This window comes from Bactrocera neohumeralis, unplaced genomic scaffold (genome assembly GCF_024586455.1).
Source record: "Bactrocera neohumeralis isolate Rockhampton unplaced genomic scaffold, APGP_CSIRO_Bneo_wtdbg2-racon-allhic-juicebox.fasta_v2 cluster11, whole genome shotgun sequence".
In the NCBI taxonomy this organism is placed as follows: Eukaryota; Metazoa; Arthropoda; class Insecta; order Diptera; family Tephritidae; genus Bactrocera; species Bactrocera neohumeralis.
This window is the reverse complement of record NW_026089624.1, coordinates 17320637-17348287: the sequence shown is the minus strand read 5'-3', so window position 1 is coordinate 17348287 and position 27651 is coordinate 17320637. Positions and strand designations below refer to the sequence as shown.

Below are 27651 nucleotides of genomic sequence, written 5' to 3'. Positions count from 1 at the left end.
ATATGCGTCTCGCTTCCTTCCTCACCTCTCGGTATCAATCCCATCCCGAACGTGTTATGGTCGATCATAACGTTGCGAGATAAGCAGTCTGCTTTTTCTCCGCTGCGACATTGCACTCCTCATCATACCAGCTGTTCGTTTGATTTTTCCGAAAACCAATGGTATGAGTTGCAGCTGTACATAAGGAGCTTGAAATGCCGTCTCACAGTTCCCTTATACAGAGTTGTTGACGAGTGCTCTCAGAAAGTAGGAGTGCAAGTCGAGTAGAAAACCGTTCGGCTATCTGTTGGGATTGCAGCTTCTCGACGTCTAAACTTCCTTGTGTTTGTTGTCGTTCGTTTTTTGCTGCACAGAGTCAGGTGCGAATCTTTGCTGCAACAAGATAGTGATCCGAATCGATGTTAGGACCTCGGAACGTACGCACGTGTAAAACACTGGAGACGTGTCTTCCGTCTATCACAACATGATCGATCTGGTTGGTGGCGTTTCGATCCGGAGACAGCCAGGTGGCTTGGTGAATTTTTTTTTGCTGGAATCTAGTACTACAGATAACCATATGTAAGGCCCAGGTGAAATCGATCAGCCTTAACGCATTTGGGGATGTTTCATCATAGAGGCTGAATTTACCGACCGTAGTGCCAAAGATACCTTCTTGGCGTTAAAGTCGCTAAGCACGATTTTGATATCGTGGCGGGGGTAGCTCTTATAGGTGCGCTCCAAGCGCTCATAGAAGGCATCTTTGGTCACACAGTCCTTCTCTTTTGTCAGGGCGTGGGGGCATTTCAGGGATATCTTGAAAAACCTCGCTTTGATGCGGATTGTGGCTCGAAGTTCAGCCACCAGGGTGAATGACAGTACTTGGCGATGGAGTCTCTCTCTCACCACGAATGCCCACCCACGTGGGCGTTTTTTACGTGGCGAGTCCCAAACCCACGGCACAACCCTGTGGAGGAAATGTTTCGCCTTATCACTTTAGCTCGCCTTCAAACGGATGTTCATAGGCTACCCAGAGAATACTTGGTCAAAGACCGGAAGACGTGAGCTGCTTGAGCTAAACTGTTGGTAATAGAATTCAATCAAAAGAATTGACAACAAGTATGAAAAGGCAAAGTTCGGGTGCAACCGAACATTTTATACTCTTGCTACTTGCTGGGATGTAAAACGTCAACCGGAGGATCGGAATCTAAGCAATTTTATGTATGCATGTTAGAGTGATTAAAAAAAATTTTTTTTTTCGTTTGGTACTCGGAAAAATAGGTTCCTAGACACCTCTAAGGAAGCCTCTCCAAACATGAGTTTTTAATTGTAACGGGAAGGTCCTCCTTCATACAGTTTTCTATTTTTTCTTATTATCAGATAGAAAAATTTATATCTCGCTTCCAACTACTTGAAAAAATATCTTGTTCCTTAGATTTTGTAGGAAATTGAATGCTCTACAAAAAAGGTCTATGATGATTTTTTCGTAAACCCAAACGTTTAAAAGATATTAACAGTTAAAGTTTGATTATTTTTGGGAAAATTTTTTATTTCTTGTGAATTTTATAACTCAATGAAAAAAAATTATTATGAGTGATGACCATATATAACTTATACAATGACCTACCTCAGTATATATTCTTCATAAGATTTGTTAGAAGAACCAAAATCATTATACAAAATCAGCCGGATATTCAAAACTCCTTTTTAGGTGAAGTTTCCGCCCAATTGTATTCATTTTAGGCACAATTATATACTGTTATGAGTCAAACACGTTCTGAAATTTTTATTGAGTTAACTTAAATATTGGCCGATATATCCACCATAAAGTCACCAGGAAGTTCGAAAATCTTTATATTAAGTGTATGGGTATATTTTGGATACAAAGAATTACTACTGCAGGAGAAGGATTCTATATGAATTTATATTGCATGTCTCACACATTGACCAATATTTTCGAGCAAACGTCAAATATAGGCACTGGGGTCCACATATTCTGTACCTAGGATATTGAACAGTTTTGGTTGGATTTGAATAATTTTTGGTCATAAAGTGGCATACACTAAAGGAATTATTCGTTCAAAGTTTAATACCATGATATTGTTTCTTGATTTACATATGTACTGAAAACTGAACGAATCAAGTGAAATTTAAAAATGTGCTACATGAAAGGTGGGCGTGGTTATTGTCCGATTTCATTATTTTCACCGGTCAGTCGGGTCCCGAGATATGGGATTTCACCAAAAAGAGGGTGATGCCACGTTCATCGTCCAATTTTTACCACGTTCCTATAGATCCTTGTCATACCAACCCTGGAGAAAATTCTTACGTTTCTGGCGCATATAGTTATCGATTTATCGCGCTTTAAGTAGTTTTAAACAGTATCGTTATATGGGTTTTCATCCGATTTCATCAATTTTTACACTAGTGGTAGGAGTTTTTGTAATATTCGTGCTGGGCGAATTTGGTTGTTGTAGCTTTAGTGGCTTAGGAGATATGCACATTAATCATATTAAGGGGCGGGGCCACGCCCACTTTCTCCTGTGCCAAATTACAGTTTTTTGTCTTAATTAAGTGCTTAGTTATGGCATTTTATAGGTTTTCGGTTAATGGCTATTTGTGGGCGTGGCAGTGGACGGATTACGCTCATCTACGAACTCGACTTTTTTTTGTACTAAGAAACCTACATATGTACCAAGTAATATATAATACTCTGTAGCAACTGGTGCCAAGAGTATAAAAAAGGCAAGGAAACAAATGTCAAAACAATACACAGGACAAGCCGATCTAAATTAAGTTGAAACGAAAAATTAAAAAACTTGGATGATGCAAATGATGAAAGGGTAGAAAACTTTCAAAACGTAAACAATTACCATTCACACTATTGGAAAAAAGGAAATCTCAATAAGAAAAGTGGTTTCAGCCCTCAGTACTGGGTGCTGTCCCGTACGTTTCATGTTCGAGATGTCGCAGTTGTTAAAGCAGAACGTGCCCTTCTATATTGGGTGGAATACCACGTACAAAAGAGAATTCCTGTGAAAGCCGGAACTATAAAAGCGAAGAAGCAGCAGTTTTATAGAGCAATAAAAAGTAAGAAAAGTGAAGAGCATACCAATTCAGTCTATGCCAAGCGATCTCATTTTCATGCCAGAAATTGCTGGTTAAGAAACTTTCTGCGAAGTAATTCACTACATAATGTGAAAATTAGTGAAAAAAGAGTCTCAGCAGATGAAGATGCTGCAAGAAAGCGGACTCTTTGGTCGAACTTATGTGGCAAGCATGAAAAGTTTGCGAAAGGATTTAAAGCAGCAAAGGAGCGTGTTATTACATATGTAGTATGTATGTAGCAATGTTTCAGGAGACAAAATGCTTCTTCTTGTTTGCAAAAATCTGAACCCTAGGGCTTTAAAATATTAGTTAGAATGTTTTCTTAACACTGTTATGTATTTTTAATTCGATAATCTATTCCTCAGCTATCAACGAAACCAAGCATCCGGTGGATTGGATGGAAAATAATAAGGCTTGGGTCACAGCTTCATTTTCCAATTATGATTTTTAAAGCATTTTGTGCCTGAGGTGGTAGAGTATCTGCGTTGAAGCTAAATTGATTTCAAAGTTTTGCTGCTAATCTACAACACTCTTGGTAATCCAAATATTATTCATGAAAATGTGAAGTTAACGTTTTTTCCTCAGAATATGACATCATTAATAAATCAAAAAAACATTTGTGCATTTAAAAGTGTTTATCTGAAACATTCGTTTCAACACATATTAAACGAAATTGATACAAATAACGAAAATACTGTAAAATGTGTGTGTAAAGATATTTAAAGATGTCGTGGTAATGGAGACAGAAAATGACACAATTGGAGATTCCAAGCGAAGCCAAGTCTTTCTCCACCTGGTCTTTCCAACGAAGTGGAGGTCTTCCTCTTCCTCTCTTTCCCCCGACGGGTACTACGTGGAATACTTTCACAGCTGGAGTGTTTTCGTCCATTCAGACGACAAGACCTAGCCAGCGTAGCCGGTCAATGACATCGTATATCTCATACAGCTCGTCGTTACATCGAATGCGATATTCGCCTTGGCCAACGCGTAAAAGACCATAAAACTTAAGCAAAACTTTTCTCTCGAAAACTCGCAACGTAGACTCAGGACGGGAATAATGAGTGACATATAAAGTTTTGTTTTTGTTTGTCGAGAGAGGACTTTACTTCTCAATTGCCTACTTAGCTCATTCTAGCACATGTTGGCAATAGATATTCTGCGTTGGATTTCGATGCTGACATTGTTGTTGGTGTTGATGCTGTTTCCAAGACGTAACGTGAGAGCCAAGTCGCGAGTGCGACGACTGTTTGTTCCCTCCCGATCCTGACGGAACTTTTGGTGCTGCTCAACGTCAGTTTATACAGCCGTATTAGTTTTGAAGGGATACCAAATTCTGACATGGCGGCATAAAGGCAGCTCCTTTTCGTGCTGTCAAAAGCAGCTTTGAAATCGACGAAGAGGTGGTGTGCGTCGATTCTCTCTTCGCGGGTCTTTTCTAAAATTTAGCGCATGGTTAATATCTGGTCGGTTGTTGATTTGCTAGGTATCAAGACACACAGATAAGGTCCAATCAGTTTGAGACGGTGGGCTTTAATCTTTCGCACAATACGCTCGATAGTAACTTATATGCGATGTGTAGGAGACCAATCATATGGTAGTTGGCGTAGATTGTGGGGTCTCCCTTTTTGTGAATTGAGCAGAGCACACTTAAATTCCAATCGTTGGGCATGCTTTCGTTCGACCATATTTTACAAAAAAGGTTATACATGCTCCTTCGCCTTCTCCTGGATGTTAAGCAGGCTGGAGATCGGTTCCTAGATCACCTCTGAGGGTTCTACAAGAGTATGCTCCGGTCTTGAAACCTTCTGTTAGTAGCTGTATTTTTTCGTAGATTTTTCGAGCAATATCCCTGTCGGCCAGCTTGTCAAGCCTTTCATATTCACGCATTTCGGCCTCTCTCTTTTTCTGTCTGCAAATGCGTCTCGCTTCCCTCTTCAACTCTCGGTATCTATCCCATCCCGCACGTGTTGTGGTCGATCGTAACGTTGCGAGGTAGGCAGTCTTTTTCTCTCCGCTGCGACACGGCACTCCTCGTCTTCCGTCTGTTCTTTTGCTTTTTCCGAAAACCAGTGGCTTAGGTTTCAGCTATACATAAGGAGTTTGAAACTCCGTCCCACAGTTCCATTATACCGAGTTGTTGATGAGTTCTCTCAGAGAGCAGGAGTGCAAGTCGAGTAGAAAATCGTTCAGCTATCTGTTGGGATTGCAGATTCTCCACGTCGAACCTTCCTTGTGTTTGTTGTCGTTATTTTTTTGCTGCACAGAGTCGGGTGGAAATCTTTGCTGCAACAAGATAGTGGTCCGAGTCGATGTTAGGATATCGGTGCGTACGCACGTCTAGAACACTGGATACGTGTCTCCCGTCTATCACAACATGATCGATCTGGTTCGTGGCTTTTCGATCCGGAGACAGTCAGGTAGCTTGATATATTTTCTTATGCTGGAATCTAATACTACAGATGTCCACATTTCGGGCCCCGGCGAAGTCGATCAGCATCAACCCCTTTGGAGATATTTCCTCGTGGAGGCTAAATATATCGACTGTTGCGCCAAAGATACCTTCTTTGTCCATCCTGGTGTTAAAGTCGCCAAGCACGATTTTGACATCGTGGCGGGGGTAGCTTTCATAGGTGCGCTCCAAGCTCTCATAGAAGGAATCTTTGGTCACATCGTCCTTCACTTTTTCTTTATTTTGCTGCCCAAATTTGCACAGAAAAGTATTAACCACTTTATCATTTCTGTAATAAAAAAAGCACACGGGTTAAAATGTACAATCATTGAATGTAGTTTAATGTGTTTACAATAATTTAATGTACATAATTAAATTTATACAAAACTAGCTGACCCCGCAGCCGTTGTCCTGCGTGAAATTATGTGTTTTGAAATGAAAAAAAGTTGAAATTATATTGTGTCGAAAATGATTTATTTTCGATTTTTCTACATTTTTTTAATGTAGCTCAACTTAATAAATGTTGACGAAATAAAATTGAAAGCCGACGATGTTCATTCAACGACAGTTTATTAGCAACTACTTCTTGTATAGACAGAGTTTTCGGTATTCATTAAAATAGAAAAGTACTGACTTAGAATATTCGAACATACGAGTGTTGCCAGAGTTTATATTATATATTCAACACTCCTCCTCAACAATTGTATGTTTTACATATTTACACAAATATTTCTTTATTATTACTATTTTAACCCCAAGATCTCTGTAAATTTACAATGATTAACCCTTTTTAAATTTTTCGTTAATACATCTGCTACCATAGCATTACTTGGACAATAGTTTAATTCAATTTCATTATTACTGTAAACATCTCTTATATGATGAAATTTAATGTCTATGTGCTTACTACGAGCATGATAAACAGGATTTTTTACTAAGCTCATCGCGCTCATATTGTCACCGTTGATCACGATCGAACCACCCTTATCGTACATTTTCATTTCTGTCCACAACTTATTTAGATAAACAGATTCTTTCGCTGCTGCCGAGAGCGCCATATACTCGGCTTCCGTGCTGCTCAAAGCCACTGTTGGTTGCTTTCTTGACTCCCAACTAAAAACGCTGCCACCAAGGAAAAATGCATAGCCTATATATGACTTGCGGTCTGTTGCGTCACCACCCCAATCGGCATCTACGTAGCCCTTCATCCACTCGCCAGTTTTTCTGTAGTGCAACTTCAAATTTATAGTCGCTTTCAGGTATCGCAAAACATGCTTTGCCGCTGCAAGATGCTCACAATGTGGATCGGAATTTCGCTGCGCTAATTTGCACACCGAGTGCAATATGTCGGGTCTTGTGTTCACCGCGATAAACATTAGTGAACCTATTAGACTCTGATACTCAGCTGCGTTGACCTTTTGACAGTTGCTTTCATTACAATTGACTTGAAAGCTTGGTTCAAGTGGTGTATATACTGGACGACACACATCCATGTCATATTTATGCAATAGTTGTTGCAATTGTTGTTTTTGGCAAATTGATATCGCCCCAACTGAACCAACTCGCTCGATCTCCATACCCAAGAATTTGTTAATGGGACCCTTGTCAACAATCTGAAAAATACTAGAAATTTGTTGTTTTATCTGCATCAACTCACCAAGATCTGAACAAGCAATCATCAGATCGTCAACGTATACTGCAATTATATTCAATTTGCGCCCTTGATTTTTAGTATACAAGCACGGCTCGCTGTTACATGCAGAAAACCCCATTTCTTTTAAAACTTCATCAAGCCTTGAGTTCCAAACTCTGCCTGACTGCTTAAGGCCGTACAATGATTTTTTTAGCTTCAAAACGCGGTCGTTGTCTTGCTGAAACATCTCTGGCTGTCTCATATAAATGTCATCTTCTAGCTTGCCATTCAAATAAGCCGTCGACACGTCAAGCTGATGAACATGTAACTCGTATTCGGCCGCTATAGCCAACACCATTCTTATAGTTGCATATCTCACGACAGGTGAGAAAATCTCGTTGTAGTTAACGCCATACGTTTGCCCGCAACCTTTTGCTACTAGCCTCGCCTTGTACCGCTCGATGTCACCATTTGCGTTTGTTTTTACCGCAAATACCCACTTGCAGCCAATAACTTTATGGCCCTTCGGTACCGCTGCTTGCTCCCATGTATCGTTGTTAACTAAAGCGTTATACTCCTCCTGCATAGCGCACCACCATTCATGCGCCTGCTTGCTGTTCATTGCTTCTTCAACTGATACTGGTACTTTAAAATTTTCAGTATATGCTAAGTTTACTGCACTTTGTTGTTTTCTTGGTCTGCCAGGTAAACCAGTTCTAATTAACCGTGGCCTACCACGCCGCATCTGCTGATGTTCAGGACAATCGCGCATTTCATCATCGATTGAACTGTTACTCTCTACAGCGTCTTCATAATCGGACTGCTCTTCTTCTTCTGCTACATCTTGAATCGGATCAGCTCCTTCCAATGTAAACTGTGCGACCTCCATTGGCGAAAAATGTTCACCCTTATTTTTCCCCATCAAAATTGTTTCGTCGAATTTTACATCGCGTTTAACAATTACCGTTCGCGTTTTTGTATCAAAGAGGCGATATGCTTTCGATGCACTGTCGTACCCTACCATGACGTACTCGTTGCCTTTTTGCTGAAATTTGCTATGCTGCGATTTGTTCAAGGCTATCGCAAGACATCCAAACACTTTGAAATGCTTTACCACAGGCTTTCGTTCAACCCATATTTCGTATGGAGTACCACCATCCAGCGCTTTAGATGGCGACCGATTTCGAATGTACACTGCACAATTTATTGCCTCTGCCCAGTAACTCTCACTCAGCCCTGAATGTACCAGCATACAACGCGCCATCTCTACCAGCGTTCTGTTAGCACGTTCTGCCACACCATTCTGCTGTGGAGTATATGGGACTGTGAGCTGGTGCCTTATGCCACATTCACCCAAAAATCTTTTAAAATTATTATTAACATATTCACGGCCATTATCCGTGCGTAATGTTTTTATTTTGTTACCGGTTTGTAACTCGACCATTGCTTTAAATAATTTAAAGTTTTCAAACACTTGGTCTTTTGTTTTCAAAAAATATACAAACATCGACCTCGATTTATCGTCTATAAAGGTCAGAAAATATCGTGACCCACCGTGCGATTGCGTACTAAACGGACCACAAACATCCGAATGCACCAAGTCTAAAATGTTTTTTGCACGATTTTCTGAAGCTACAAACGGTTGAGAACATATTTTGCTCTTAACGCATGACACACACACAATATCGTTTGCATTTGATATCGAATCTATTCCATTCACAATGTTTTTATTTGAAAGTTCACTTAGGCTTCGAAAATTAATATGCCCATATCTATTATGCCACATTACAGTATTTTCGGCTCTAGTTATATTACACGACTGTATTTTGTCTCGTATTACATACAAACTATTTTCTTTATTTGCTTTAAATATAACAGAATTGTCTTCTTTATCTCGCACTACTGCACAACCATTTTCGAATGTTGCTTTAAAGCCTTTCTCATCAATTTTTGGTATTGATATAAAGTTCATTTGCAAATCTGGTACATACAAACATTTCGTCAGTTTAAAATTCCAACCAGACGTTTTTACAACAACGTCGCCAATGCCTTTGGCATCAACGGAGTATTTCCCTGCTAATTCTATCCTTTCGCTATGCTCGTTCATTCGCACAAATAAGTGTTCATCTGTACACATATGCGACGTCGCGCCGCTGTCGATACACCAAACGTTAGAATTCTGCTGCTGCCGCTTTGCCTCCGCAAAAATTGCTAACGATTTCTCCTTTGCCCTCTCTTCTCTGCACTGTGCCGCATAATGCCCCTTCTTACCGCAGTTGAAGCATTTGAAGTTGCGCTTCGCTTTGCTCCTACTGTGTTCGGTTTGCGTACTCGTTCTTTCTCCTTCGCTGCGATTGTTACTAAGCGTTTTGGTTTCGTTGTATTTCTTTGAATTTGCGCGTGCAGCGCATGCTTGTGTGTTTTCGAAACCGTTATGGCTCGCGTCTGTACAGTTGTCTCTGCGACGCTCGCCTTCTTCCGCTACTTTTATTTTCAACGCGTCCAATTTTGGCAAATTATCCCTTGCTTCCAATGCTACTACAAGGTTCTCGTAACTTCCAGGTAAGCTTGCCAACAGCATGATTACCAATAGTTCTTCTTGTAACTCGATGGTTACTTCTGCCAACTCGTCGACAATTTTTGAAAATTTATTCATATGCTCGCGCACATCTTCGCCCTCAGACATTCGTAGACCAATCAGCCTCTTAAACAGTGAGACTTTTCGTACGGGACCACTTGATTTGTTCAAATCTTTTAGCGCTCTCCACACTTGTGGCGCTGTTGTACACTTTTTTATGTGATTAAGGCTGGTTGCTTTTACACACAACATTATAGTTGCGATCGCTTTATTGTTTTTCACCAACCATTCTGCCCTATTCTCCGCTGTTTCCGTTAACTCTTCGGAAACCACTGGCCACAAATCTTGATGCACAAGAACACTACGCATTTGCAGACACCAAGTGTCATAATTGCTTGCGTCTAGTTTTTCGATATTGAAATTCATTCTTTCAGTCATTACTACACTTACGATTTTTCACAAAAAACTGTTCACGGTTTGCTTAATTTATTTCGCGGCACTATTTGTAACGTTTTACAATTATCCGCGTTGTTACTGCCCAGCCTGCGTTTGGCCTGGGCCCATAACCTGTTGACGAAATAAAATTGAAAGCCGACGATGTTCATTCAACGACAGTTTATTAGCAACTACTTCTTGTATAGACAGAGTTTTCGGTATTCATTAAAATAGAAAAGTACTGACTTAGAATATTCGAACATACGAGTGTTGCCAGAGTTTATATTATATATTCACGCCACGTATATCAGGCCGTGTGAAAAACATAGCATTTCCCGATTACCTTGTGTCCTGTTGATTGTCAACGCAAAGCCAATTTTCCCTGGAAATTGAATACGTTTGAACTGAAATGGTTGTCCCTTGTATTCGATAACTGCGTCATAAACAGTCGGGTTCCATTACACAGTTTCGGCGCATGAAGATTGTGAAACGTAATAATGACAGATCCAACTGCGAGACGCAATTTGAAAATTCCACTGGATAATTTACGGTTTCGTCTTCCTTCTCAAGACGATCGATCTATTTATATGAGCGCAAACCTCTCAGAATTTGACTTTGAATCTTCCAGTTTAAGTCATTAACATCGGTATTTTTGGCAGCTAAAATTGCGCGTGCACTCAAGCAATTGCAGTTACGATAATTTGACCAATGTTCGGATAAACATTCGTGATGAATTCATCTTCCGTTGAAGTGAATTGACAAAAGGGAGGTGAAATTGATATCAAACCACTGGAAGTATTAACCGAAATTTGCTCATTTCCAATTCTAAGCGAATACAATGTAAAATGTCGTCGGCAATGTAATTTTTTCGTATCCCATAATTAACGCGAATTTGAAGGCTGATATGTCGAAATGATCTTCGCGAAAAGTATGCAAACTTCAGTGGCATGCGAAATAACTATCGCATTGTCCTTCCTCTGTTTCCAGTGATTATCATATTCTAGCAAATGCAACTGCTGGCCTGCTTCTCAAAAAGTTGCACACACTGTACCATTCACAATACGCAATGACTTAAATGAAGTTGAACCGCGAGACGCACAACAGTCGGAAAACTTTCATGTACTGCAAAAGTAAATACGTATATCCTATAAAGCGCTTTATTGTAGTTCACAGATCGACTATTTGATACTGCTGATCTCATATCGTTCAACTTCAATAGAGAAGTCTTCACGATACTGATCTTCTAGAGTTTTGTTTGATTTTTAAAACTTCCTTAATTGTGAATTAAGGTATTTGGTTGAATTATACTCAACTTGAGTTGGTATGGTGGTAACTAGTTCTGTAACTGGTCCACTTAGATGTGAAGCATTTGAGCATTTGAGCATTTTGTGCCTTTGAGCAACATGGTGTCACCTAGCAATTTTTAGTGGTTTTCGGGATTTGCTTTTGCAATTAAACCCGTGGTACTTTTGGTGTAAGCGCTTCTTTGGGATGAGATAGGATAACTGCTGTAACGAAGTATTGAATTGTGTCTTTTGTGACAATATAAGCAATTAAATTTGATTTTGCAGTTTTTAAGATTGTGTGCACGGGACAGGCAGTTTGTACAGAGTCTTTTTGATCTGACAAAGTTGTTCCTTCCGTTAATGTTTAATTTTTTAAACTTCCCGCAAAGTTTTCGTTATTCATTTCGTTGCACTGATGTACTCGTCGCATTGATGTTTCTCAAAATTAAGGAAGTCTAACCACATCACACTGACGGTGACTGAAGGGAACAAGAAATGCCATTCGGTAGTTAAACAGTGCTTTTAGAGAGTATATGTAAGTGAATTCAAGTAATGAGGGGATTTTCGGTGCACTGGTTTTGAGCATATCAAGAACACTGAAAACGTTGATGAGGTTAAGAGTCTTTCAGTGCGAAAATAGCTGCACACATTTTCTATGATGAAGCATAGTATTAAAAATATTAGTTTTGTAATTATGTTGGCTTGTCATAAGCTACGAGTATCATAGCTTGCATATTGAACAGTTCATCGCTTTTTTCATTCACAATAGCTAGGTTTTTACCCAAAAAAAGTAGTTGGCAAAAGCGAGAAACATCAATTTAACAGATGATAATGTAAACAAACCAAAATTAAAGATTTTTTGGATAAGTATTGAGTTAAAATTGAGGCAAATGGAAGGTGCGTTCCGAAGTAAACAGGACATTTTGAATCTAGCGCCCCTGGTGGCGCCATCTATGTGTCCACCGGTGCGTTAGAATCTGCTATCGATTTTTCAGTGAGAATTTCATGACATTTCATTGATTGGAAGCGAAGTTCTTGCGTCTTTGTGTTATCGGTGCGAAAATTTTTGTACAAAGAGACAACATTAAATTTTGTTTTAAAATTGGTAAAACTTTTACCGAAACATTTCAATTGATGAAACAAGTTTATAGCGATGATTCTCGTAGCAGAGGGCATGAGTGGTCTCAACGTTTTCAAAGTGGTCGTGAGGACATAAATGACAACAATCCGTGATCACCGAAAATTCCATAGAAACTGTGCGTGAATTCATCAAAAATCAGCCGAAATCATTATTGGAATTCATGGAAATGGAATTGAACATCTCCAAAACATCGATTTATCGCATTCTGACCGAACATTTAGGCTTACGAAAGGTGTGAGCACGGTATGTTCCGCACAAATTGACTGACGACCAAAAATTGCTCAGAATCCAACATTCGAAGTACGATTATTTGACCAAAAATCACATTTTACCCACTCCCCGTATTTACCTGACCGTGGCGACCTCTTCCTTTTCGGAAAAATGCATTTGCCCATGAAAGGAAAGCATTATGTAGACGTAGAGGCCATTCAAAAGGCTTACACCGGCATACTGGCGGCCATACCGGCCAACTTTTACTCGTTCGACATGCTTTTGGACCGTGCAAAAAGCTGTATTGAAGGAGAAGGAGACTATGTTGAATAAAATAAATTGATTTTGCCGAAATCATTTGTTCTGGTTCATTTTTTTAAGTCCTGTTTACTTTGGAACCCACCTTGTATGAATACTTTTTTGTATTCTAGACCTCAAATAAATAAAATAAATATATTTTGATAGTATATTAATATTCCGTTTACAAATTTGAAATTTAAAACTAAATTGTATATCAGCTGATTGTTCTTGTCCGCATTGCCTACATAATTCTTTTTTAGGCGAATATATGAAATAAGTTAATTGCGTTTTATTTGTCCATGATTTAGCTATTAGCTTGTGATGGTCAAATAAATCATGGCTATTATTACCAGCTTTGACGACCAGTCTTTGTCAGACTTACCAAGTGTTCAAATCACCAAGTAAGACTTTGATGTTGAGAGCTTTAAAATTCACCCCAGGATTCTTTGAAATAGTATTTTTTCTTTCTTTTAACGTATATGATATAGATTGAAAAAATTAACTCTTAATATATAATAATAATAAACCACATACATACGGAATTAGCCGAGATGCAAGAGTGTTTTTTAAGCTTCGAGATCTAAAGCTGCTCAGCTACAGGAACAAAAATGTCAACATTTCAAGTTACGTTATAATAAATTGTAGCAATATAGTGAGAAAGCAAAAAGTGTTTTTAATTTGAAAAGTGAGTCAGATAAATCAAATGTGATGGAATGAGAATTAAAATCAAACCATTTGCACACGATTTTAACCTTCCCGAAGTTTTGTTTTTTTTTAAATCGTAGTCAATTTAAATTAAAACTACTTATGTATATTCAACCTTGTATAAAAATTCGCATAATATTCACTTGAACTTTAAATCACTCCGAGCACAACTAAAACTAAAGTTCATTATACATATGTATATACATAAAGTTGGATGATAATAGGTGAAATTGATTTCTATCGTCGTTGAGATATAAATTACTTAATGTTATTTCTGGTAGGACCAATTATAAATATATAATATATCTGTTCATAAGGCTCTCGTAATCATACAGAACATAATATATACGAACATTTGTCGAATATAAATTAAAGTAATCAACGCGTATGACAAAAATTAACATTTACGCGCGTTACGCAAGTAACTATGCAACAATAGCCATGGCAACATATCGCAAATCGTCGGATGTTTAAAGCCTACTAGTAGGTGTGCTCTTCTTATGTATACAGTTTGATTTAAGTGTTATTTCTTATTTAAGGCACACTAAGGCTTCGAATTTTATTCGAGAAAACTTTTAATTGTCGTACATAAAGTAAAATATAAGTAAAGTTAAATTTGGAGTATAAACATCAAACAGCTACGATTAGTTATCGTTCTGTTTTCATGTGTATTACAGAATAAATGGTGTCTTTGTAAATATATTTGCATGTGTAATAACACAACACATCTAAATAATAAGCTGGACGATCATCATAATAGCAATTTGATTTATATCGTGAAAATATTCGGTTCACTTTAATTTCATCCTAATATAATATATTTTCTTATTGTTATCTTTAATCACATTTGCATACTTAACAGTCAACATATTTTTGTATTAGTACGATCAGTTGAACATGTTGCGAATATGAAAATTTAATATGCGAAACAGAATTTTAAAACTGCAAATTTAATTCTTGCAAAATTAAGATAATGAAAAACTACTCAGAACAAAAAGTTGCTAAGTTTTTGCTGAATCTTAAATTACGTTCTTATTCGGTTGTTTGTAAGATTGTAAAAGTGTGAAATACTAAAAGATGTTTGAGAATATGTATATTGAAAAAAATAGCATTCGTTGCTAGGACAAATTGTGTCTTGGGTTAACATAGTCAAAGTTTTTACGAGTTTTAACTGTTTACATAGATGGACAGGAGCACGATATCAATTCATTTTGGGTAAGGTGTTATAAATAACCATTTGGTGAGCAAATCCTGTAATGCAGAAGAAAAAGTTAAAACTTGTTTTTTTTTTTGTTAGGTACTCTGAAAAATTGGTTAATAAATACCCCTATGAAACGCTCTCCAAGTTCATAGATAGATATAGGATAGTTAATACTCTAAACGGTCTCCTACGGTTTTTTCGTAAACTTAACCGTTTCAAAAATATAATCGTACTCTGGACACTTGAAAACATCAAAATTCGCTGAAATATCGATAGCAACAAAACAAAAATAGTATAGTAGTATTATTACATACATAAAAGTCTACATTTAGCTCACAATTTTCAATTTATAAATGTTGTCACAGGTGTACTTATAACTAATTTTTAATTTTTCGCAACAGACACAAAATAAATGCGAGTTAAGAAGTCATCTAATTAAAATTGTCAGTTAGATAGTTTTCAGACTGCAAATGATTTGTTAAAAAAAATGGCCCTACTGATGTGACGTAAATGAAGTGATACATCATAGTATAATACTATACATAATGTGCAATTGTACATAACTGTTTGTGTCTATATAAAAGATTCATTTTTGGTTTTATGTTAATAGAAATATATATATATATAACTAGTCTAAGCCCGCGGCTCCGCTCGCTTCTTGTTGTCAAGGATATTTATCGTGACAACAATATAATGGAATAGTTGAATTGACTACATACATTTTTTTTGACTTCGTAAATCACTTAAGGAATAGTGCATATATAAATACGTATGGTGTAACAACATCTTCACAGTCTCTGCATCGGGCGCGTCTCACGCCCTATATCTAATCATATGGTAATATTTTGTTCAACGTTCATCGTTCAATTTAATTGCAAAATCGACGACTAAAACCCAGATAATACACGTAAGAAAACACAGACTTGATCGTTCCTTTTATACTCTCGCAACAAAGTTGCTAAGGAGAGTATTATAGTTTTGTTCACATAACGGTTGTTTATAAGTCTTAAAACTAAAAGAGTCAGATATAAAGTTTCATCATGATATCTCAATTTTTACTCAAGTTACAGCTTGCACGGACGGACGAACAGACGGACGGACAGACAGCCATCCGGATTTCAACTCTACTCGTCACCCTGATCACTTTGGTATATATAACCCATGGACGGACGAAGAGACGGACGGACAGACAGACATCCGGATTCCAACTCTACTCGTCCCCTGATCACTTCGGTATATATAACCCATATATATAACCCATATACCAAAGTGATCAGGGTGACGAGTAGAGTTGAAATCCGGATGTCTGTCTGTCCGTCCGTCTGTTCGTCCGTCCGTGCAAGCTGTAATTTGAGTAAAAATTGAGATATCATGATGAAACTTTATATCGGCCCACTGCCACGCCCACAAAATGGCGAAAACCGAAAACCTATGAAGTGTCATAACTAAGCCATAAATAAAGATATTAAAGTAAAATTTGACACAAAGGATCGCATTAGGAAGGGGCATATTTGGACTTAATTTTTTTGGAAAAGTGGGCGTGGCCCCGTCCCCTACTAAGTTTTTTGTACATATCTCCGAAACTACTATATCTATGTCAACCAAACTCTATAGAGTCGTTTCCTTCAGGAACTTCCATATACAGTTCAAAAATGGAAGAAATCGGATAATAACCACGCCCACCTCCCATACAAAGGTTATGTTGAAAATCACTAAAAGTGCGTTAACCAACTAACAAAAAACGTCAGAAACACTAAATTTTACGGAAGAAATGATTGAAGGAAACTGCATCCAGGCTTTTTTTAAAAATTGAAAACGGGCGTGGCGTCGCCCACTTATGGATCAAAAACCATATCTCAGGAACTACTCTACCGATTTCAATGAAATTCGGTATATAATATTTTCTTAACACCCTGATGACATGTACGAAATATGGGTGAAATCGGTTCACAATCTCGCTATTTTGAATTCCATCTGATGCCTTTTCTGTATAATATATAAATTAGGAAATGAAAATACAATTCAATACTCAAAGTACACAAATTGATCTAATCTAATTAATTTTACAGCAAAATAAAAAATATGTAAATGACGGATAATGAAATCTCGATTATCACTTTATCTTAACTTAGCCCTTCCTTACTTGTTAAACATTGACTTGTTCTGTGCAATGCTTCATGAATATTTGTCAGCTAATACACACTCTTCTCAAATTATTATTCAACTTTTTCTTATTCAGTTACAACTATAACTTTAATACAAATACTACATATACATATGTGTATGTAAACGAAAAACACTGTAGCCTGCCAGTACCTGTGTGATGTTATTTTCTTTTTTTTGAAGTACTAAAATATTCAAATGATTCTTCCATGAATACTGAACACATGCTTATGTTTTGAAATATATATTTTTGTATGTTTATGAATTGTTTTGGCTTTTAACATAAAACGATATGCCCGACCCGAGGTTCCAAGCTACCTCATCACCAATTTCAGCCAAATCAGTTTAGCCGTTTTTGAGTTATAAATATATATGTATATAAATCGAAATCGAGGGTGATTTTGCAAAAAAGACTGCCGTTAGGACCTTCTCCAGGATTAAAGGAATACCCATGCAAATTTTCACGCCTTTCCGTGCTTGGTTCGGGCGTAATGCGCGGACATATAAAAAAAGGCGTTTAATTTTTATATATAAAATACATATATAGTAGTACTCGTATATCGAGAAGAGAAATTCAATACATCGGGTGTAGGAGATCCAGGATTATACGTTTACTTAATTTTGCTAAGACTTCTTACATATTAACCAATATATGCACTATAAATTCAACAGTTTGTCAGTTTGAACGTCGTATGTTAGACAATGAGTATTGGCCCCATTTTTTCCATTTAAGGCAAAAGGATGATAATTTTTATGACTAAATTTCAATAACTACCGATATTTTCAGAAAATGATCACCTATAGGCACTGAGGTGCGCTGTCCGGTATTTTGGTACTTGAAAAGTTAAGTTCTGACTCGACCATTTTTGACCCTAATAGGTTTGACGGTAAATACAATGAATATATTGGAATAAAACTTTGCGGATCCTATCTCACTTCTAAAGGCAAGCTTTCAAACTCTCGGCGCCTAATATGTAAAAAAAAAGAATCCCTTTTGGGAAGGGGTAAGATCTCCAAATAACTAAAGTCAAGTAGTTTAAGTGCCAATTTCTTTTTTTTGTCTGTGTTTTATTGAATCTCACTCCTTTTTTAAATATATAAAAATTATTCTTTTAAGTCGCTTATGTAACATAAATTTTGTGCGTCATTAAAAATTTTACTTCAAAAACCTCTATGTTATTTTTTATTGAAACACATGCAATGTGTTCCTGTGTTAATCATAATATATATAAAATTTGTAAGTTCTCATATTACAATTGCATATAATGTAATTTTTATATTAACTCTTTGTGGACGAAGATATGAAGGATATTTAAAATTCAGTTGTTCAATATAAAATCTTGTTTATATTACTTGTAGAACTAAAATACCAAGTTAAGATATTTTTGGAGATCTGTATTTATATTTAAAATAGTTGGTACTTTAAAGTATTGTTAGGCTCTGGTGATTAAATTATTAAAATTTCAAACAAAGCCATACAAATTTATTTTTATATGATAATACTATTTATTAATATATTGAAGCAGTTGGTACTAGTTGATTCCATGGTATTTTGAAAAACATTTCTTTTTATCAATATAACATATGTATGTAAATAAACTTAAATTGCATAAGTATTGTTTAAACTACAGAATTTACATCTTCCTGGTATGTTATGAAAACTGGCCAATGCACACCGAGATTTTACCGTCTAGAAAAGTATCGTTACCTTTAGATTGCAAGCTTTTCTGCTTCAAGTTGACATCTTTTTGGGTCATCAACCCTAAATCTCCTGAATTGTAGAAGCGTACATTTTTCAAACGACGGACATTTCTCAAATCCCAAAGCTATTGACGAACGCAATTTCTAGCAAAAAATTTGATGCCACCACTTTTCCAATTTCCTGTCAAGGCCGTATGCAATTCGCAGTTGCTCGGCATTTAACAAAGCCTTTTTGATCTCCTCTTGGAACGGTCGCAGATTCTGATCAATTTAAATTGGATATCTCTGAAACTTATGCCAGTAGAGGACAATCTAAAATCATTATCTACTTTTTTAATTTTTTTCCATTTGGTTGGCACGTATGTATAGTACCATAAGCTAAAACACGCTCCGTTTTTACTTTTTCAAGAAGGTGAACTCATGCGAAGTAGTTATCAAAAAAAAATATATTTTTTCCCCATTTGTCTTCAGTACATAACCATGTTGGTCAGCCAAATCCCTATACCACACATTATCCTCTTTTAATGTGCTTTATTGCACAATATTGTTTCATTACATTTCGTCTTTTAAATAGTATCATCGATTCATCCACGGAAAGTGGGCGAGTTCCATTGCATACTTTTCCAAATTTTTTATTCAAGCCATCTGTTATAGGGTGAAGTTTGTAAAGGCCCTCCTTTTTATCTTTCGGTATCATCGAATTATCATTAACATGTAAGTTACTCAAAATAGCAAACGGTATTATTGCGTGAACTATTTTTTGTGGCCATGAAATCGTTTATTTCATCAATTTCAACTTCATCATTGTTTTGATTGTCAACTGCAATACTGGTGTTCTCCTCGTTTTCGTCTTGTTACAGTATTATGTTATTATTATTATTACGATTTGTCCTCGCAAATCTGGCAGTGTGCTATAATTTTTACCTATAAAAGACCATAATTAACATACTAACGGTACTTACAAGTCTTCTGTATGTATATATTTTACAAAAAAAAGAAAACAAAAAAACAGAAACAACTAGTTGTCCGCTATTGTTATGCAAGTATACAAACTCGTAACGAGGAGCTGTAACTAATTTTCGTTTTTTATTATTGAAGTGTCGTGGACTTGTTTTGAAAGAATTTCAATCAAGCTAAATAGTTTCACACTTATTACTAAATCCAGGCAAATTCAATATACAAGTATAGTATGAAGTCACGAAAATTTCAAAACAAAAAAAATTTATTTCCAAAGTTATAGTTGTTTGCGTTGCCAATGTTCCAAAAAAAGGTACTTGCGGTGACAACCATAAGTCCTTGGAGATTCATCTAAAATCAATCGGACAAAAAAATTAGTTTTAATTATTATTAGTGGGCCTAATCGAAGAATTTTATTTTTTTCAAATTTAACAAAATGGCGGCATCAGGAAATTTTTTTCTAAATTTTTGCGAAAAAATCAACTTATTTTGGTATAATTGGTCTTAAAAAATCGAAATTTTTGAAAAAAGAAAAATCCATCGAACAGGCCTGAGTTTATTATGTATCCTAAAAGCTGTATAAATTTCATTAAAATCTACTGAGCGGTTTTCGAGTTACAGTTGTCACCAGTTCAATAAGCATAGATTTGAGAAAAACGCGTTTAAAGTTTCACACTAGCGCTTTGAAGTGCCCGAGCTCTCTTTCTTATTTCTCGAATAACTCAAAAACTAATTATCGGATCAACGTGAAATTATTAGAAAATAATATTAAGGTATTACACTTAACGAAAATGCAAAAAAAAAGTTTTTTTTTTTTTAAATTTTAATAGTTAAGAAACCAAAGTGGCGGCAATAACCTCCTAATGCGACTCAAGTTTCTGTTCGGCGAGTGACTTTTTCACGTTTGGAAATAAAAAGAACCCACTTTTTCTTTTTCTAAAAGGAGCCGTCTTTTATGCATTATAGAAAGTAATTAATACAAAGGGGGTTTAAATTTTGGATGCGCAGTTAAAGTGTAAAGCTGATGGAACTCAAGACCTTGTATGGAAAACTATTTTATTTGACAAGGTATCTTCACGAAACTTAGCACAGATTATTATCTAAGGCATCGCTACAATGTTCGAATATATTGTAGATAAAGATCTTTGTATTCTCTTTTATGCTATAAAATTGTCCCTGCGATGGCGTTATAGCCGAAGTTAACGGGTTTTCTTGTTTTAGCAATCTTTTGTTGAAAATGCGAGATATTTGTATTTTAAATTTCCTCATAAAATCATGACATTTAATTAAAAGTTGTGTTGTTTCTAGTTATAGGTTAGGAATATGCAGTTTATGGGTATTCTCTTGCACCGTGCACCTATCAATAATATCGGAAGGCAAAGTGTCCAAAAGTTATTTTAAAATATCCAAACTATTTTTTTGGACAATGACATGATTGATGACTGTTATAAAAAAATTTGTTTTAACAGCTCTCTCTCGCATCAAAGAGATTCGTATCATGTCATCCTTACTGCTAAAGAGAGAATATAGGGAAAAAGGAAGGTACTTTCAATCGAAGGAAGATATAAAAAGTTCATTATTTTGGAAAAATGTGCTTCCTTTTGTGAAACGTAGAGCATAACAAATCTTTGTAAAAACATTATAGATATAGAGAAAATCAAAAGTAATATTATTAATATTAACCGCCAATGCGCAACTGCTGTAATTGATGGAGTTTAAGTAATCGGAACGAACATAAATTTTTATCCTGCCGAGGACTGTCAACTCGCAATTACTTCAGGAATAATTTCCGTCACTACAACGACAACAAAAACACTGTAACGATGTCTCTAGATCTAAATTTAATATTTGCAGACCCAGTCAGAATTGGGAAGATGCATATAAATCTTGTGGTTAATGAGAACAAGAAAAGATGGGTATCCATTGTGTCATTTTGAAATAATGCCTAACTAAACCACTTGCGTGGCTTTACGTCAGCGGCCAAACTCGTCAAAGAGATTAAAGAGCTTGTCAAGAAAAATACGCATTTAATTAATTTCCTCCATATCTATACTGCTATTACTATATTGAGACCAGTGACGGCAACCGCTTGCTTTGAGATCCAATTTAAGGAGCGGAGAAAGGCTGTATTTTACAGCTTAGCCAATAACTAATGTATTTATAATCGTATTTGAAGTCTTGCAATATAGATGACGGTTCATTTTCTAAGCAATACATATGAAAAATAAAAGAATGTTTAATCTACACAAGCGTCACTTGTAACTTTTAACTTTTATATAGGATATATTTCGGCACTATTGCCATAATACCTTTTTACATTTTGCAACAATAAAATATAACTAAAACACATTGACTAACATTCCATTACCATTTTTAGTTTAATACGCCAACAAAATGAGATCAACGGATCACCGATCACAAGGCTATAGCGAACTTGAGTAAGTCGAACTCTTCCGTTAGAAGGTCGAATTCAAAGTACGTGTGGTGGTTTTAACTCGTTTTGACAATAATTAACTTAGGCAAGTACAATGTGTGAAATGTGACAAATAAATATTTGAATTGTGTTACCTTTGTAGTGGGTATGCGATATGTACATAAGTATGTTTCTACATTGTATTCTACAGAGTATGATTTGTGAAGGCTACAGAGGTCGGCTGTATCAATTACGGCGGAAGGAATTGTCACGTATGTGGCTAGCGGTTTTTACTTTTTTTATATTAACAGATAGTATGGTTAACTCTGAGTTAGCAAGTGATATGGAGAATTACCAGTTTGTTAATGATGGCCGCTTGGATTATATGATGCACTATATGGTACCACGTGACTATAATGACAAAATGAATTCGAAATCCTTGACAAATTTTAAATGGCAACATTTTTCTAAAAACAACTTTTTGTATAGCAACGAGGATGAAATACTTAGCAAAACAATTATTCAGACACTAGCTTTGATATTAAAAGAACCAGTTATTTTACTAAGTCCAAAAAATGCGACATTTCATGATGAAACAAAACCAGTGATTCAGGCAATTTGTCTAATGGCTAATGTTATTTCATCATCTGCAATACAAAGACATAAACTATCACTATACGCTAATCATATTCTGCAGGAAGAAGGTGTAAAACTTTTAAATCGTGAAAGTTTATTTGAACACCACAGCCATACTTTGCACGACTCTGATGTTAAATCAACTCAAGCTGTACCACCAACAAGTACACAAGCCATTGTTAATGTTTGCGCATCATGTCAAATGCGAGAAAAAGTGAAGCTCAAAAGCTTAGAATCAATAAAAAAACTTATTCTCATACGCTTACAATTACAACGCTTGCCAAATATAACCAAACCCATTGCTGTGCCTAATAACATTATTGACAAATTCTATAAAAACTTTCATGGTGCAGTGACAGACAACTTCGTCGGCTACAGTATGAATTCTGAGGCGCGAAATGCAGAAGGGCAACAGAAAAACATTAACCCAATCTTACCACAATACACAAAGAGGATGCACAGAACTCATGACCTGTATAGGCAACGGCGTCTCTTTGATAATCAAAATACACAAAGGAAATATCAGACAATCCACAGATCACTCAGTAAACCTTCGCTTCATCCTTCTGTCATTCACTCTCACGAAAATTACGAAAAACTATTCGAATCAACTGAAAATATGCAAAACGATGAATATGTACAGAATGACGACCTTCAACCGCAATACGATGATCAACAAATGCTTAGTAAAAACAATCGAAGAGAACGAATGAATTACCAGCAAGAACAATTGTTTCCTCCCATTGAAGGTGATATATATGATGGCTTACCCCATGAAAATTATGGTACATATGACCCCATAAGGGACGTGGATGATGAATCATTCTCACATGTTAACAGCATATATGTTTTTCCATCCGGTAAGTGACTTGCAGATAAGTCCAGTATGATCATATCTTTGAATAACAATTAGCGATGCAAAACTATCGGTAGACGGACCAATTAAAGTTACGATAGTTTACAAATGTTTTATTATTAGTATCGATAGTTGTTCAAATAGAAAACTTTTTACTTTTCGCTGGTTTAATTTAATAGAACTTGCATTTGTGCACATTATTTGTATGAAATAAACTTTGATTTTGTTTATAAAACAAAACATGGTACATATAAACTGCTCCTAGAGTTATAAAACGGTACATTTTTTATACATTTACTAATGTAACATAAGTTCAAGAAACATATACTTAAAATACGTTTCGGTAGAGTAAGTTATTCCTCAATAATTCTCTTGTTTTTGGTCAAAAATAGTAATTTTTTAATGTTTTTAGTCTTTAGTGGTGTTCTCTTATCAGATATACTTTACAGATACACTTCAACCTGGCTAAACATGCCTCAGGGTGTAAGTACATATGTATTGTGAAATTCGATCATGAGAGAACATTCAAATAAAATTTTTAAATTTCATAATTTTATTCTCCAAATTATTAATTTTAATTTGAATGGAGGTTTCTTTACAATTTTTTCTTTTTCACGGTTCTTAATTCTTATTGAAAAACTAGAAAACCGTGGCCTCAAAAATTCTGAATTGCGACTGCATGTACGAATAAGTGTGGTTATGTACAACCGGCATTTCAGAACATAGGAATTCTTACCTACCTGTTAATATTGTCTCAACATTTCATCTAATGTCTCCAATGCCTAAATAAAGTTTTGAAAATAGATCAATTTAATAATTTGTATATTACTTTATAAATTGTCTATACTTACAAATTTGAAAGCAAGAGCGCACAACCAAGCCAAGAACGAAAAGATGATTTTGAGATTATCATCCCTGCAAGTACCCTATCGGTTAAATACATACATACATACTATCGATAGTCCCACCGTTTGTTTTGCAGTTCTTACAACAGTTATACGAATAATTTTGTCATGTCTCCGTTGCAAAATTGGCACGCACATCTCTTAGAGGCCAAACTATGACGCTGTTGCCAATGCATATTTACGTATTACATTTAACTGACAAGAGAAAGAGTATGTGTATTTATTTGGAGAGATTTTAAAGAACGGAATAGAGTTTGCAAATCTTTGAGAACAAAAACCAAATAACCTGCAACCATTCCTGCTTTCCACATACATATATAATACAATTAGAAAATTTCTTTGGCATTTAATATTTGCGTATATGTAAATTTTCTAACATCCATCGCACTCTGAAAACGTAGCTGTTGTGAAAACGTTATAAATATGCTATTTAATATCAAAGTAAAGAATATAAGCTTTTCAGCGTGACGAGCTCGGCCGATTTAGTCATAGTTTTTAGTTTTTCAGCTATCAAGATGTCGACCGGAAATTTTGCACGTGTCAGCTATCGAACAATTATAGCATTCAACCTTGTATAGAAAACTTTCGAATAGATATCTTCACGCTGCCTTGAATTATTATGCAAGGCAGCGCTACAATTTTCAAATAAATGTTTCAGATGGGACCACTATAACATATAACTGCAATTCAAATTAATCGATAAAAATCATTATAATTTTTTTTGTTTTTATTATTAAGTAATCTTAATAGGATTTGAGGGTTGTTGATATCAAATAACGTGGCTAGAAAGAACTAGCGAAACGTTGGCCGACTACGCTTTTTGATTTAGTTATATATGTATGTATGTATGTATATAGTTAGTTGCTATAAGAAATGTACATGTAAAGAATATTATCGCTTCGGTACAGTCTAAGTTTAGGTTTTTTCTTGCTTTAAGTAATCTTACATATATACATAAGATTTCGTCTGAATATTTCGATTTGAAATTTTATATATTTAAAGTTTCTCGGATGCGTCACAATCGTAGATGGGATGTAATCAATTTTAAATTTGATCACAGCCATTTAACAATAATTCGTACGATTATTCATCTTTACATACGTGGTCGGGATTGGATGAGAAAACATTATCCCGATATATTGAAACAAACAGTTGTTAATGGGAGTACTATGCGAAGTCGTGACTTAATAATCATGATCCATCATGTCGTGCGAGGTTCGCATTATCAAAACCGCACACATACGTTAAAATTAGTAGAGAGCCGTCACCACATACCAGCGGGCTTAGGACAATGGGTACAATTCGAAGTTAAGCACAAACTACCATTTTGGCCGCAGCAAAATTATATTACAATGACGCTTGCAATTAAGACACGTGAGGCTTGGATGCGACCATTTTTAGTAATCCATTCGGAAGATGCACAAAATAATCAATTCGTAAGTATTAGTACAACATTCTAGGTAATACAAAATGTAAATATAAGTAAATATAAAAAAATTTAATTCGAATTTATAAGTTTGGTGTTTTGTATAATTTCCAATAAGTCAAATTCTTACAGCTATAGTTAAACTATTTATACGGAAAGTGTTAAACTGTTATGAAATGTCTTCACAATTAAATTAAATAGCTGATCTTAATTGTAATCGCGTAATTGCATTACATTTAAAATTGTGATTTTATCAACAAAAAATTTTATTTTGAGCTTGTTTTTTAGTAGGAATTACATTAAATAATCTAATTTATTTCATCAGTTCCTCTATAAAACCAAATAATTTACAAATCATGAAACGAATTCATAGAAATGGGTAATTTTCAATTATCGGCATATCGTAGGTTGGTCACATGTTTGTTTTAACTAAGAATAGCTCCGACAAGCTTTTGGCTTAGAAGAATCACATCCAAAAATTGTTTGATAACATTAAAAATTAAGACCAAAAAAATTATGTACCTTTTTTCGAAATATGTAATACATATTTTAAAAGTATTTTTACGATTAACAATTTCAAATATACATATATTTTTATGCATGTACATATAATTTGTTTTATTTATAGCCTCTACACATCGAAGCATTTATCAGACAACCTCGTCGCCGAAAACGAAGCACATCATTAGATTGCAAAGAGAGTGACCATGAAGTGCGTTGCTGCCGATATCCACTAAAAGTAAATTTTACTAATTTCGGCTGGAACTTTGTCGTTGCGCCAACCTCATTCGATGCATACTTTTGTAATGGAGAATGTAAAGTTGGTTATTTGGAACAATATACTCATACCCACATTGCATCATTAACCACTTCTGCGACTCCCTGCTGCTCTCCAACTAAAATGAATTCGTTGAGTTTGCTTTATTTCGACCAAGACCATAATTTAGTTTTAAGCACGATACCTAATATGTCGGTAGAGAAATGCAGTTGTTCATAAATAATTTCAAATCTCTGGCGTATTAATTTATGAATTTTAAATGCTACTCCATGTTTGAAAATTATTTCTATACCAATAGACATAACTAACAGTTGTATTGATGACCATTGAATTTCGGGTTACATTAATATACAATAATAATAAATGTGCTCTCTCGATCAGCAGGAATCAAAATACTAGACAAGAATACAGATGCCGTGGTATACGTGTATTTGTTTATTAAGAATTGTGCCCAATCATCTTACAGGTTGCATTATATTTACCAATATATGTGGGTCAGTCAGTTCTGTGTTGGTTGATTTCAACATCCACATCAAAAAAGACATACATATAGTAGAAGTAACACCAAATACCAAACAAAAGTTAAACTGCTAATTATATGCATATGACTATTCGATCAAATTAAAATTTTAAACATCCTCGCCATTATAGTAACTTAAAATAAAAGAATATTTTTAGCTGTACATCATTTTTTACATCTGTATAAAATAGACTTTAGTTAAACCTTCATATATTGTGTCTAAAAAGTACCCGGATATTGCAAATAAATCGCAAAGTATTTAATTATTCATCAA

At 35.5% G+C, this 27651-nt stretch overlaps 2 protein-coding genes and 1 long non-coding RNA gene across 11 annotated transcripts in view; 1 reads left to right on the top strand and 2 right to left on the bottom strand.

The window, feature by feature from the left end:
- Positions 1-13726, bottom strand: part of LOC126766203 (uncharacterized) — a 25031-nt gene extending 11305 nt beyond the window's left edge. Inside the window, exon 1 of the mRNA XM_050484098.1 lies at positions 13651-13726. The gene's annotated coding sequence lies outside the window, so the exon portion shown is untranslated. The remainder of the gene's footprint in view (positions 1-13650) is intronic.
- On the top strand, positions 13706-27651 carry LOC126766120 (uncharacterized). 9 transcript variants are annotated; one of them, XM_050483965.1, is made up of 5 exons: positions 13706-13801; positions 22221-22362; positions 22420-23752; positions 25656-26089; positions 26708-27651. In XM_050483965.1, exons 3-5 carry the CDS (start codon positions 22432-22434, stop codon positions 27074-27076), a joined length of 2124 nt encoding a protein of 707 aa, XP_050339922.1. In that variant the 5' UTR covers positions 13706-13801; positions 22221-22362; positions 22420-22431; the 3' UTR covers positions 27077-27651. The 9 variants fall into 9 exon arrangements, with proteins under 9 accessions (XP_050339922.1, XP_050339923.1, XP_050339921.1 ...); XM_050483966.1 differs by lacking the exon at positions 13706-13801 and adding an exon at positions 14222-14304; XM_050483964.1 differs by lacking the exon at positions 13706-13801 and adding an exon at positions 14312-14414.
- Positions 14981-15451, bottom strand: LOC126766308 (uncharacterized). The gene is made up of 3 exons (XR_007668841.1): positions 15360-15451; positions 15147-15283; positions 14981-15072 (listed from the first exon to the last, which is right to left on the bottom strand). It is a non-coding gene; the product is annotated as an uncharacterized LOC126766308 (long non-coding RNA).

Excerpts from the sequence above, each read along its gene's own strand:
- LOC126766120 (XM_050483965.1), top strand. The coding sequence starts at position 22,432 with ATGTACATAAGTATGTTTCTACATTGTATTCTACAGAGTATGATTTGT. Across the intron at positions 23,753-25,655 it reads CATATATGTTTTTCCATCCG|TTTCTCGGATGCGTCACAAT; the intron begins GTAAGTGACTTG and ends ATATATTTAAAG. Across the intron at positions 26,090-26,707 it reads ATGCACAAAATAATCAATTC|CCTCTACACATCGAAGCATT; the intron begins GTAAGTATTAGT and ends TTTTATTTATAG.